General features: G+C 45.2%; 1 protein-coding gene across 1 annotated transcript; it reads left to right on the forward strand.

Moving 5' to 3' along the window:
• Positions 1-1694: 1694 nt before the first annotated feature.
• On the forward strand, positions 1695-14111 carry LOC129678262 (GATOR complex protein DEPDC5; the record flags this gene model as incomplete). The annotated part of the gene is given in 6 exon segments (XM_055608990.1): positions 1695-1922; positions 5517-5686; positions 6641-6812; positions 9936-9996; positions 12291-12373; positions 12517-14111. Coding segments are annotated over 6 exon segments (1007 nt in total), but the record flags the coding sequence as incomplete, so codon positions are not given.
• Between the last annotated feature and the right edge of the window lie 773 nt (positions 14112-14884).

Raw genomic sequence — 14884 nt, forward strand, 5'->3', positions numbered from 1 at the left:
TGTGTGTGTGTGTGTGTGTGTGTGTGTGTGTGTGTGTGTGTGTGTGTACACATATGTGTATACCTGAGATGCAGGTGGGTGCAGGGAGCATGTGTAACAAGTGCATGAGTTCAGGTGCTCACAGAAGCCGGAGGTGTTGGGGCTGGGGTTACAGGCAGTTATTAGCCATGTGATCTGGGTGCTGGGAACCAGACTGGGGTGTTCTGCAAGAGCAGCGTGCACTCTTATCCACACAGTCATCTCTCTAGCCCAGACAGTGTTTTGTTTTGTTTTCTCAGCTACATGTTTTTATTGAGGTCAGTGTTGGTAGAAAATAAACCTAAAAGAGCCCAAGGCCCTTGTTTCAAAATTTTCCACAGGTCATATATTGGTGCCTTAACTCCCACTCCGCCCCCATCCAGCGAAGCTGGTTCTGATGCTAACATGCTGGGCTCCTATGTACTTTTACTTGTTAAGCTTCCAAGTCCCACATCCTCCTCCAAGACGACTGTGCTTTGAACAAAGGGATTCTTTGGTATCAGCAGAGGATTAGTTCAAGGAACCCATCTGCTCTGAGATACCAAAAAAAAAATCACAAATGTTTATAAAATAATATGGTTTCACATATAACCTGTTTACAGTCTCTTGTATTATTTTTAATGATTTATTTGTGTGTGTGTGTGTGTGTGTGTGTGTATTTTTTATATATATATACCCTGTGGGTGTGCAGGTGCCAGCAGAGACCAAAAGATGATGTTGGATCCCTTGGAGCTAGAGTTGAGGCAGTTGTGAGCCACTGTATAGATGCTGGGAACTGAACCTAGGTTTTCTGCAAGAGCAGCCAGTGCCCTTAACCACTGAGCCATCCCTGCAGCCCCTTTCCTTATAGTCTCTAAATCATCCCCAAATTATTTATAATAACTTATAAAGTACTACCATATTGTATATATTGTTCAGGAAACAAGAAAAGTTTGGTTATATTCAGTATAAATACTTTCCTGCCACCCAAAACTACTTTTCATGTATGTGATTGAGTCTGTAGATGTAAACGAGATCCAGGGGCCTGACTATATGTATTTGCCTGTTTATTTTGGTTCTGGGATTGAACTCCAGGCCTATGTACATTAGGCAAACACTCTGCTACTTGGCAGTATTGTAGCCCTACCCCTTTTTAAGGAAAAAAGGGAATTCCTCAGTGGGGAATATCTCTGGCTTGCATAGCTCTCAAGGCACTATAAACTCAGACCAGCCTCCATAGCGTATGAATTTCAGAGGCATGGAGACTGGCTGGAAGTGACTCCCTGCTGGTGGTGAATCACTTTTTCACCGCTGGGACCATGTGCCATATGGCACAGCTGGTGCCATTGACTGCACTCTTGTCAAGATAGTGTCACTTATTATCTTGTATAGAAAAAGAAAAGTCAAACCCCGTAACAGTTTATGTCCTGAAACAAAAGCCGTTCACAGTATTGTGCACCCACTACTCTTCCTTGTTAGCTGTCACTGCCCAACTCCCCCCTTTCCAAACACTCCTTGTGCAAGCACTAGTAGGCTTTTGTTTCTAAATATGTCATATGTGTGGAGTCATGTAATATGTAGGCCTTTAGACCTGGTTCCTTTCACTTATCATAATGTTCTCAAGGTCTGTCTGTGATGTAGCATGTAGAAATACGCATTGTGATGAGGGATCCTTCACTTCCCCTGCTTTTTCCCAGTGGCTATGCAGCAGCCCACTGCCCCCTGGCACACAGCAGGAGTGGATGACTTTGCCAGCTTCCAGCGCAAGTGGTTTGAGGTGGCCTTTGTGGCAGAAGAGCTTGTGCACTCTGAGATTCCTGCTTTCCTCCTGCCCTGGCTACCCAGCAGGCCGGCCTCTTATGCAAGCAGGCACAGCTCCTTTAGTCGAAGTTTTGGAGGACGGAGCCAGGCAGCTGCACTGTTAGGTAAGTTCTCTTTGGAGTCACCAGTCCTCTAGCATATAAAAGACCTTACTTAGAACCACGAGAAAATTGTTTGAGATGGGGTCTCACTGTGTAGCTGGTCTACATGGTCTATACTGCTGGAGTTAAAGCAGAAGTTCTCAACCTGTGGGTCACCATGCCTTTGGAGGTTGACAGCCCTTTACAGGATAGCTTACGACCACCAGAAAACACAGATGTTTACATTAGGATTCATAGCTAGAAAAATTAGTTAGAAGTAGCAATGAAAATAATTTATGGTTGGGGTCACCACAATCTGAGGAACTAAAAGTAAAGGGTCACAGCATTATACAGGTTGAGAACCACTGGTTTAAAGGCATGCACCACTTTGCCTAGCAAGGAAAAAAAAAATGTTTCTAAGTAAAAACAAGAGTAAATTAAATTAAGATATCTTACAGCTGGGTGTGGTGGATTTACCTTTTAATCCTAGCACTTGAGAGGCAGAGGCAGGAGGATCTTTCAATTCAATGATAGCCAGGACTACATAAAGAGACCCTGTTTCAAAAAAAAAAAAAAAGACAAACAAACAAACAAACAAACAAACAAAAACCTACCAACAAAAAGAATAATCTCTTTCTGGCCAGATAGACCAGCCCGTGCTGCACAATGAGGTCCTGTCTCAAAAAACTAGCCAATTTATTTATTTGCTAAATAAATAAACAAAGCGTAAATTCAACACTTGCATTTTTGCTCAGAAAAAAAGAAACCCAAGATGACTTACAGAAGAGAAAGACCTGAGTTTCACTATCGCCTGTGATTTTATTAGGTTTTGTTTGTTTGTTTACTGTTGTTTGGGGATAGCTTTTTGTTTGCTTGATTCTTTTTTAAAACTTCTGATGCTCATTTAGAGGTAGGAGCAGAAGCTCTTTTGAAAAGCCTAATGTTGATACATGGACCCCTGTTTGGCCTATGGTGACTCTCAGTTCCCCATCCTTGTCCTGTATCACTGAGCTGGGATGCCGCAGAGGCATCTGAGAGTCTGGAAGAAACAGTACCACATGCCTTCCACAGTGCAGGCCTTCTTGGTTTTCTCATGACAGTCTGTAGATCTTGGAGTCAGGAGTGACTGTTGCAGCCCTAATGAACGTGGACGAAGCTAGCTAGCTTCTTTTTGAAAAGTTCCCTTCAACCTGTTGAGACTTGCCCCACTGTGAGGCAGCTCTGGCTGTGAGGACTGAGCCTCAGTGTTTTTCCCTGTGGTAATACTGATCTTCCCTCCAGGGCATTAACAGCCCCCTCTAATGCTGAGTGTGTTTCTCCTCTGGTCTTATGCATATTGATTAGACTTCCCATATAGCTAGCTGTACCTTTGTCCATACTGACAGCCTGCTAGAAGCTTCTGCATTGTCAGATCTTACCCTGGAAGTACAATGCCAGTGGTGAGCAATTATCACTTGGCTGAATAGTACATTTCCTTGGGTGCCCCCTAGATTCACCTACTCTGCACTTACCAGAGTTGATAATAGAAGAGAGATGTGTACAGTCACTGCTAGTGTTTATCCTTTGCCTTTGGTTTCGTGACTAAGTCTGTCTCACTTGGAGGAATATGTCCATGGTGTGCAAGGCTAGAGAACACAGCTTTCTTTGATGTGGACTGTTGAGAAAAGGACTACTAAGAGTGTCATAAAGTAGGAACATGAAGATGGAGCCTGGCTTTAATGGATATTTTAGTATCAGAGTGAACGAGTAAGGGTGCCAAATGTGCCCCAAGTAAGTGTTCCATCAAGCCACTGAGAGGCCTCACTCTGAGCATTAGTGAGGCTCATGTCATAAAGAAGGAAGGCATAATGGGAACAGAAAGAGAGGCAAAGTGGCCAGAGGAGAAGGCAAGTGAGGGCATCTATAAACCTTTCTGAGCAGCTGTTTCTTGGATGTGCTGCCATATTAATTTGCAGACAAGGAATTAAATCAGGAGACACCAAGCAAGGTTTTCAGCGACAAGAGTTGCAGAAGCTTTGCTCCTCCAGTTCCACATCAAGAACTCTGCCCATTCTGCATGTTATAGTATTGAGAGAGTGTCAGTTTGCTGGGTGTCATTCAATACCCTAGCAAATGCTTTCCTGCCTTCCAACAGAAGTGTATTCAATTTGTTGACTCAGGAGCTACTCACAGCTTCTGCCTGCAGAACCCAGAAGCAAGCTGACTGAGAGAAAGGAAACCTATGAGGATTAGGGATGTGAGAACAGATCCTGATTTACGGAAAACCTAAGTGCTGGGTGTGGTTAGTGTCCGTGGAGGTCAGAGCCCTGACGTACATGTCTGAGATGGGATAGGATAGGCTTCATTACGAAGTTTCATCTTCTGAGGAAATACTGTGGAACTAATACCTTCCTGGGCTGAAAGCAGACAAGTAATACTTCCTCCTTACTGTGGTCTGGGCTATTTTTTCCTTTTATCTGTTTGTGGGTCACTGAATTCTCAAGCTCTTGAGTACAGCCTGGTTGAGTCTCTGACTCTGTGACCCTGGTTAAGATGACATTCCTCCCAGAAAAGAAGGAAGTCAAACTGCAGCGTAATTGACTAAATATAGCTTAGGGTTTGTTTTATAACTGACCCCCCTTTTTTAGATTTACATTTGTGTATGCACGCACATGTGCTTGTGCGCGTACACGGAGACCACAAGAGGACGACGTTGGGCGTCCTGCTGTTTTGCTGTGTGCCTCTTCAGTGCTTGAGGCAGGATCTCTCAGCTAGGCTGGAAGCCAGCAAGCCCCAGTGATCCTCCTGTCTCTGCCTCTTTTATAGCTGGGTTGCAAGTATGTGTGTGGGAGGGGGGGAGATACCTGTCTTGTTATATGGGTATTAGGGTCTGAATTCTGGACTTCACTGGTTGTGTAACAAAGCACTCATAAGTGTTTAGCCATTTCTCCAGCCCTGTTTTTTGAGACAGGGTTTGATTAACAGTACCTCTGACTTGATTCCTCCTGCCTCGGCCTTCTGAATGCTATCATGTGTAACTATAATCACTAATTTTCTTAAAAGGAATTTCAGCTCTCCAGCACAATTGAGCAGAGAATCCCCATGGATTTCCTGCTCCTCTCACACTCAGCCTCTCTCCATTGTCAACCTCCACCAGAATGGCATTTGTTCATCCATGAACTTACATGGATGCCTTGTCAGCAACCAAAATCGATGACTAATATGAGGAGTTTACTCTTGGTATTGTGCATTCTGTGGGTTTGTATGAGTTTACAGTGGTGCGTTTCCTCTCATAGTAACATGCCGAGTTGCTATTATTCTAAAAGTTGATCCATTTTTATAAAATTTTATTGGAACGTAGCTGAACCCATTCTCTTATGTAATGTTTATGGGGCTTTTGCCCTACAGTACACAGCTGCTCACAGGCAGCTCGTGAAGCCTAAAATATTTATTGTCTAACAGCAAGCACAATACGTTTTTTCTAGACCCCAGATTACTGACTAGCAATTTCCAGAGATAGGAACCTCTGTTGGGCACTTGTGCAATTTCATATTTATGGTGTTTATTGTTCATTCTTCTACATTATCTCACTCCTCTTCCTCACTCTGTGTCGCCACATCTTGCTGTGTGCTGCCGCAGCTGCCACTGTCCCAGAGCAGAGGACCGTGACCCTGGATGTTGATGTGAACAACCGAACGGACCGGCTAGAGTGGTGCAGCTGTTACTACCACGGAAACTTCTCTCTCAATGCAGCCTTTGAGATCAAGCTACACTGGATGGCGGTGACTGCCACAGTACTCTTTGAGATGGTGAGACCATCACCTTACTTTAAGGCAAGGGGTTCCTTTGTAGAAGTTCCCGTCACCTTCACCTAACCTATTGACCTGTTGGGACAGCCTTAACACATTAAATGGAGGAAACTTCAGAGTGTAGACTAGTGTTTCTTCACCTTGGCATTACTGACTTGGGGCAAGATAATTATCTGTTACAAATGACATCATACCCACTGTAGGTTGTTAAACAACATTCTGGCCTCTGTCTATTAAATGCCAGTAGCACACTCCTGCCACTCTGTGGGTTCCAGGGAGGTAAAACTTAGGATGGCAGCATTGATGGCAAGTGCCTTTACCAAAACATTAAGCCATCTCACCAGCTCACCAGTTGGTTTTTTGTTTGTTTGTTTGTTTTCAGTATCCTTCAGTTTTATGTTTTTATAAATGTATTTCAAAAAAAACTGACATAGTATTCTAAGGAAGTGTTGACTGTTGGAGTTACTTACAAGACTCTGGCTTTCAGGAAGATAGCTTTGGGAGTTCCCCAGAGTGTGCCCTCCTGTACTTGAGAGCTGGTCGCTTTGCAGAAGCTGCTATAGTCATCTCCCAGCCTGTGTCAGCCAGAGTGGGTTATTTTCTTATTTGATACACTGGACTTAGTACACAACAGAACTAGAAAGATTCAGCCTTTGTCTTGTGACCTTCCTCTGACATTCCACAGAATAAAAAGGGACTCAGCTCTCTCATCAAGAAACTGAAGGTAGGAGCTTGGGCCATGAAGAGGAGCTGTGTGCTCAGCTCAACTCACAGTTTTTCTAGCATTCATCAAGAAGCATAATTGCGCTTTTTCCTGACCGGGACTGGTTGGAGCCAGAGAACATGAATAAGTGAACATGCTAGTCCATACGTGTGCCGCCACTCTGGCAGGTGTGCTCTTTCTCTGGTCTAAAAGAACCTAGAGATGATGCTGTTTTTGTGCTTTTTTTCCAGGTCCAAGGTTGGCATCGAAAAGCTACCTCCTGCGGCTTCTTGTTAGTCCCGGTTTTGGAGGGTCCTTTTGCACTTCCCAGCTACCTGTATGGTGATCCCCTGCGGGCCCAGCTCTTCATCCCGCTCAACCTCAGCTGCTTGCTCAAGGAGGGCAGTGAGCATCTATTCGACAGTAAGAGCTGCTCCCCTCAGCAGGGTTTGTCTCACTGAGTCCCTCTAGCTCCCCACCCCATGTTCTCTCATCAGTAGAATCTAGATGGAAAATGAACCTAGACATTAGTAAGAAGCAGCAGAAAGGAAGTTCTGACTTTTCTGAAAGAGAAAAAGAACAAGTGGGAAGTGGGATGAGAGATGAGAATGAGGATGATACTTACAGGAAATGTCTTCATGAAGCCCATCACTGTCCAGTGAACATATGCCCAAAAACAAACAACAAAACTGCAGGCTGGTTAAGAGAGCTAGTCTACCAGGGGAAAATAATTTGGGTTTTTGTCATGGATTTTTTTTTTTTTAATTTTTATTTTATGTATATGAGCGTTTTGTCTGCATTTATGTCTGTGTACCACATGTGCACCTGGTGCCACATAGGCCAAAAGAGGGAATTAGATCTCCTGGAACCGAAGTTCTGGATATTGTGAGCCACCACATGGGTGCTGGGAACCAAACTTGGGTCCTCTGCAAGAACAGCCAGAGCTCTTAACCGCTGAGCCATCTCTCCAGCCACTGTGATGGATTTTTTTTTTTTTTTTTTAAGTAACTGGGTAATTTGGGACAAATTACGTAATGCTTCTGAGCTTTGAATTTTTCTTGTATGGGTTGGCTAAAGCTGTTTTGCCACTCTGAAAGGCCAGTGTGAAGGAAGCAGTAGATGGGAGAGGGTCATGCACTGTCTGTCTCCACACTACTGTTTGACCATGATCTGTGTGAGCTGGCTACTTGTTTGATTGTTTGAGTTCGAGAAGATCCTTCCACATGCTAGTCCATGCAATAGAGCCCCAGAAGGGCTGTCAAAGGCAAAACTACGACGTATCCTGTTGTGTAACGTTACCACGAGCTTTGTAGGGCCCAGGCTCCCTGCTTGTATCTGGTGCTGCATCTCAAGGACTCAGAGCCCTTCCTCTGTCAGAAAAGTTGCACAGGGCACCACCCTAACGTGCCCTTTACCCACTCTCCCCCCATCCACTGCTGTCACCAAGCACGCACTGCAGATGCATAAATTGCTCCTGAAAAGCTTTCTGTGAGTTCAAGATGACATTTTCAAAAGCAAAAAGCTGGAGTTATGCTAATGTGTCAGGAGCTATCTGATAGCAAGATTATAAATGTGAAAGACACAACTTTGATGTAAGAGAAATATTTTCTTTCCATTCCCTTATAAGTTTGTGTTACGTTAAATGGCAGAGGGTAGGGAGGGCTTGCCAGGTAGGGCAGGCTAAACTTAGTAATCTTAGTTGTTTTATGACAGGCTGCCCTACTAATTCCAACAGCCTGTACTCTTTGCTTCCAACTTAGAAGGCATTTTTGTACCTGAACCCTGCAGAGTCCCTCTGCAGCCCCCTTAGCTGCACAGAGCTTACAACAGGAGTCCTTTGGCGCACACACACACTGTTTAACGTCACAGCCTGGCTGAGAGGGCCATTTATACAGTCCTGAAATGTGAGTGATTATGTTCCTTTCAGAATTTTAGGCAGGCAGCTTACTGGAGTGCTGTAATATCTCAAGGGGCTACAGTTACCTACGTCATCTAGAGATGCTCTCCTTATTGTAACAGTATACTTGCAGCGTTGGCATCAGAGCTGATGGTTTCCCTACCAGTTCTGACGGGGTCTTCTAAACCATTAACTTTATTTGGTTACCGTCATTACAGGGGGAAGTCCTAGTTTAAAGGAATAAGGACCCAAATTTAAATTTCCGTTTTCTAGAGTCTGTGCCTCTTTTCTTCTTGTTTTGTCCACTTCTTATAACAGTGAGTCTGAATCTTAAAATCTGGCACAAATGTGGTTGTGTGTGTGTGTGTGTGTGTGTGTATGTGTGTGTGTGTGTGTGTGTGAATGTGTGTGTTTGCATGTGTGTGTTAAGTGTGTGTCTGTGATTGTGTATGTAGGTATGTGTCTGTGTTTGTATGTGTGTTGGGTGTGTCTGTGATTGTGTATGTAGGTATGTGTATGTTTGTGTGGGCGTGTATGTGTCTTTATGTCTCCGTAGGTGTATCTAGGAATGTATATCTGTATTCATATGTGTGCATGTGGGTGTGGGCTGTGTTTCCAATCTGTTTTAAAGAAAGTGTTAATTATGGACAAAGTAACAAAGCCACTGCATCCCTGGACTTTGGGTTGTCTATACTGTTGCTGTCAGGACCCTCAAAAGCTCCATCCAGAGGGCAGTCCAGCTCTGCTTCCTGTTACTATGTGACAGTGCTCAGCTTTCCTACCTCCTTTGTGTTTGGTCCTCAGCAGCTGCCCAGTGGAAGACAGAGGCTGGAGCCATTCAAGCAGAGGAGCAAATTCTGCTCTGCTTGCCATCCCCACCCAAAGCTGATGACTTCTCAAGAATTACTTTTAAATTTATTTGTTTCAATTTTTTTACCCCTAAAATGGAACTTGTAATATTGTCTTTCTTTACAGAGAGATGGAAGGTTAGTGATGTTAGAAATGGGTGGGTGCCAGGCACTGGTGGCACACACCTTTAATCCTAGCACAGATGGATCTCTGTGAGTTCGAGGCCAGCCTGATCTACAGAGTTAGTCCAGGACAATCAAGGCTGTTATACAGAAAAACCCTGACTCAAAAACAAAAAAAAAAAAAAAAAAAAAAAGAAAAGAAAGAAAAAAGGAAGAAAAAAAGCAAGCAAGCACCCTCATACACACTTTAGGTTTGTGTTTTAATATTACTTTCAAACCAGCTCTCTGGGTACACACCCATAAGTAGAGGTAGGGTGATCAGGAGTTCAAAGTCATCTCTGGCTACATAGAATTTGAGGCCAGCCTGGGCTATGTGAGACCCTGCCTCGGAAACAAATAATAAACAAAAAATGACTGGACTCTTTTTAGCTTGAGAATTCAGACATTAGCATAAGCCTCATTAAATTCTGGTGCTCACGTTGGCTTCCGAGGACTCTGCCTTTTTAGACTTGGAGAAACGTGGGGAAGGGACTATGGGTTACAGCAGTCCTTTCTGTAACTGGGTGGGGACTAGAGTTCAGATACAAGAGACAAGAATTGCCAAGTGCAATGAAGAGAACAGTGTGAGTTTACAAACCTTGTGATCACAGCTCAGCATTTATTCCTTATTCCTTTCAGGCTTTGAACCAGAAACATACTGGGATCGAATGCACCTTTTCCAGGAAGCCATTGCGCACAGGTTTGTCCATTAGCCAGAAGAAACAGTAACCAAATCAATATTTTTCTCCAATAGCAGTTATTAAAGTGAAATACAGTTCATTCTTGTCTCCAAAGAGAAGGATCCATCTTTCTAGAGCAGCAGTTCTTAACCTTCCTAATGCTGTGACCCTTTCCTACAGTTCCTCATGTTGTAGGGACCCCGAGCCACAACATTACTTCACTGCTGCTTCATAACTATAGCAGTGCCAGCAAAGTATCTTTTCCAGAGTTAGTGTTCTGCTCATGGCTTCTGTGTGCAGCACTGGGGATTGGCCCCAGAGCCTTGTGTGTGCTGGGCAAGCCACTGAACTGCATCCTGGTGCTACCTAGGGTTTTGCATGGAGTGGAATTCTAAATGGAGATGTGACTGAAGAAATGACAGCCTACCCAAAGGGTAGAAAAAGCTAGAAAAGCTCCCATTCCCTCCACTGTTCCCTCTACGGTGACTCCTAGCTCCTCCTTCTGCTTACTCTGAGTAATTGGAGTGGGGTTAGTCCAACATCTCTCTGGGGTGGGTACCTATCACCTTCACTGCAATCCTGGTCTGCCCCACGAGGAAAATGAAGCACCCAGGGACCATGAGGCTGAAATGAGGTGTTTTTTTTTTTTGTTTTTGTTTTTAAGGGGGTTTGAGGTTTGTTTGATTTAGTTTGCTTTTGGTTGGTTGTTTGGGGCTTATGGAAGAAAGGATCTCACTATGTAGCCCTGGCTGGCCTGGAACTCATTTTGTAAACCATGCTGGCCTTGAGATCTACCTGTCTGCCTTCTAAGTGCTGGGGCTAAAGGCATGAACCACCATGCCTGGCTAAATTGTGGTTTTAAAAAATAAACATATTGGAACTGGAGAAATGGCTCACCAACTGAGAGTGATTGCTGCTCCTTGTAGAGGACTCAGATTTGGTTTCCACCACGCACACTGGATCCGACATCCTCTTCTGGCCTCCAAAGGCTCTGTTACTCATGTGCACTTACAGACAAGCAAGCACACACATACACATAACAAAAAAATTTTAAATAAATAAAAATAAATAAAGGTCTTAGGCTGTGTATGTGGATCAGTTGGTAGAATGCTCATCTAGTCCGCACCAAGCACTGCATGAAACAGCACAGAGGTGCACAGCTGTAATTAGCACTCAAGAGGCAGAGGCGCGAAGATCAGTAGTTGAAGCTTATCCTCAGCCAAATTATGAATTTGAGGCCAGTCTGGGATATATAAGATCCTGCCTTAGAAGCAAATATCAAATAAATGAATGAATGAATGAATGAATGAATAAATAAATAAATAAATAATAGGGGTCTTTCCTGGTGACCTAAGAAAAAAATTAGTTAAGAAGCCTCTTGTCCAACTGATCATGCTAAATAAATCAGTTGGCTTGGTTGGAAACTGGAGGAAATCCAGAAGGGTCCTTTAGATGCTGTCCACTGAGCGTGCATACTTGATGTGCATGTAGGGGTGCTGGCATAGAGCTGGCAGCTTGGAGGCTACAGCACAGCACTGCCCCAGCAAGCGCAGTCCAGGAAAGAAGACACATTTTACCTCCCACATCACCGCCTTCGTTACATAAACCCCTCAGACGCAGAGGGCAGAATCTGGGCACATCTGTTAGCGCGTCCTTTACAGCTCTTAGCAGGTGGGGCCAGAATAAATGTGCTTTATGGAAATAGAAAAACCAGGAATAGAACAAGCTATAGATAAGAAGTAGAACAGGACAAGTCACAGATGAGAGATGGTTTCTTCTCATTTCCCATTTCTAGAGCACAGCCCAGCAATGAGCCTTGGATTACTGTTCCTCACCATTGCAGAAGGAGTTTTAGTTAAGATAGCTTATTCCATTTCAGTGAAGGCCTTTATTGAGAGCCTTCCCAGTGTGCGCATGACAACACTGGAGATAGATGTGGCTAAGAAAATATAAGACAAGGGTTGGTCAGATGTGGGTTGGTGAGCAGCCTGCCAGGACAGATGCTGCAAGAGGCGGAATGAAGGTTAACAGCGGGGCCTGTGGGGGGGAGGGCATGTGGAAAAGAAGGTGCTAAGTGGGGATGGAGCCCAGATAGAGTGCTTCAGTCACTGCAGTGGCATAGTCCATGAGCAGGAATGCTGGGAGCCTCATTTAAAAAGCAGATGTTGAGAAGTGCTGAGGACAAATAGCCTACACGTTTGACACAGAAGGCCTTTCCATATTCCAGCATCCTGGCTAGTCAGTTTAGCTACACACTGCTCCCTGTTTCTGTAGCCAATGAGACCGTGTGTGTGTGTTTCTGTCCTTACTATAGGTTTGGATTTGTGCAAGACAAATATTCTGCCTCTGCTTTTAACTTCCCTGCTGAGAACAAGCCACAGTATATTCATGTTACAGGTGAGGAACCATGGGCAAAAATTTTGGTGGGTGCACAAGTCCGCGCCACTGAGGCCTTGCCTGAGCCTGCAGTGTCGGGACCACCAGAGGCAGCTGCAGGTATTCACCAGTGTCCTCCACTCAGGCCTTCTCTCTCCCTTCAGGAACAGTGTTTCTTCAGCTGCCATACTCCAAACGCAAGTTTTCTGGGCAGCAGCGGCGGCGGCGGAACTCCACCAGCTCCACCAACCAAAACATGTTCTGTGAGGAGCGGGTTGGCTACAACTGGGCCTACAACACCATGCTGACCAAGACATGGCGTTCTAGTGCCACAGGGGATGAGAAGTTTGCTGACCGGCTGCTGAAGGACTTCACGGATTTCTGCATCAACCGTGACAACCGACTGGTGGCGTTCTGGACAAACTGCCTGGAGAAGATGCATGCCAGTGCCCCATGAAGCCACGCTGCTCGACTTCAGAGAGGTTGTGGATTGCTGGGGCTGGCCTTCCAGTTGGGCTCTGGGCCGCAGGTGTCAGGTTGCCGCCATCAGTGAGTATGAGGAGAAAGCAGCTGCTGCCACCAGCACCACCCAGATCTCACCATCATGTGCCGTGCCCATGGCGGGGGGGCACAGATTGTCTGTGGGAGGGGTCAGTGTCTGGGAACGGGGTAGGCCGCTTCCATTAGTGTCCTTTTCCTTCACCAGCAGTGGGATATTCAGAACAGAACCTCCCGCTTCCTGCCCAGGAATGTGTGTATGTAAGATAATTCTGTGACATAGTGTACCATTGGCTCGCACCAGCTGTACATATGTGTACATAGCAGGAGCAAATAAAGCCCGACACACAATGTCTGTTCCCAGCCTTGTTTCTAGCACCAGTCCTACCCTGGCTGGACACCAGGCCAGTGAGGTCACCTCAGGTGGCATGAGGGCTTCAGGACATACTGGTCTTGAGTCTGGCTGTGAGTTGACTTGATAGGTTTCACTTTAACAGTCCTTGGGCAGGAGCAGGGATCCTTGTAGACAGGACTACAAAGCAGACAGTACAGCCAGTAGGAAGTTCTAGGCTATGCTGTCAGAACGATGCCTTGCAGAGTGGGGCACCAGCTCTGGAGAGCAGACTTCATGTCATTCTGATATGTCAGAGGAAAGCCTTTGGCTGTAGCCTGCTCAGGGAAGGCAGAGACCAAAGACCAAGGGGAGGACTGGCTGCTGCTTCCTCGTGCACTAGACTTAATCACACACACTGTTGACTTGCCTTCTTACCAGCTTTCGGATCCTTCAGCTCTCTTGGACCCTGTGGTGACTCCAGGTCCAGCCCTCCTTGTCTTTCTTTCATATCCCAGCCTACAGTGCTCTATGCTGGGAAGCTGAGTAGTTTTTGTTGTTGTTGTTGTTGTTGTTTGTTTTTAAAAACTTCTCTAAGCAGGGCACAGCAGTTCATGCCTGTAATAACAGTGTTCCAGAGACTGCGGCAAGAAGATCATGGAGTTCCAGGCTAGGCCAGCCTCCATAGAATGTTCTGAGCAAAGCTGCCTGTGCAGTGAGACTGTCTGAGAAATTCAAATGGGGCTGGAGAGATGACTCGGCTGAGAGCACCTAACTGACCTTATGGAGGACCTGAGTTCTGTACCCAGCACCCACGTGGCCACTCACAGCCATCCATAACTGGAGTTCCATACATGCATACACTGTACATGCAAGCAAGCAAAACCACACAAAATAAAAATAAATCTTAAAACAGGCAACTCCACTCTATTTATACTTGTCACTTAGAATTCTCTTGACTGCGTGGCCTCCAGAAACCTTGGGTGCCGTGCTGGAGATGTTGCTCAGAGCTGACAAGGTAGACATGTGCTGGACTCAACTCACAACACTACAAAAGCAAAACAAAACACTGTCTTGCCTGGTGGGCTGTTTTCAAGCCACATTGCAAGTTATGTGAACCCTAGATCCAGGCTCTTAACCAGCTCAAAAGTCTTCCACACATAGTGTTCCAAGCTGATCTTATCTGGAATGTCCAGTCACAGCCATTATTCCTGTATTGTAAAGGCTTTTTTTTTTTTTTTAATTTTTTTTATTTTAGATTTACTTTTTGTGTATGTGTGTTTTGCCTGTATGTTGGTCATGTGTGCGTGGTGCCCTCAAAGATCAAAAGAGATCATCAGATTCCCTAGAACTAGAGTATGGGTGGTTTGAGCCGCCATGTGGGTGCTGGGAACTGAACCTGGGTCCTCTAAGAGCAACAGCTGCTCTTAGGGCTGAGCCACTTCCCCAGCTCCTGCATGTGAAGCTTCTGAGAGAGCAGGCTGTAAATGTGGGAAAGTGTGGGGAGTCATGCCTGTCATGGAGCAAGCCTAAAAAATCTCCACTTTTTTTCTTCACTTTTGCTTCCTGAGAATATTGCTCCTCAATACCAGTCTTGTCTGTGGGAGCTGTCCCAGAGTACTTGGAGAACTGAGGCGGGTATAGCTGGACTTCATGGAGTATACCTGTAATCCCAGCACTTGAGAGACTGAGGAGAATGGAGG

This window comes from Psammomys obesus, unplaced genomic scaffold, assembly GCF_907164565.1.
Source record: "Psammomys obesus unplaced genomic scaffold, mPsaObe1.curated_primary_1811, whole genome shotgun sequence".
Lineage (NCBI taxonomy): Eukaryota > Metazoa > Chordata > Mammalia > Rodentia > Muridae > Psammomys > Psammomys obesus.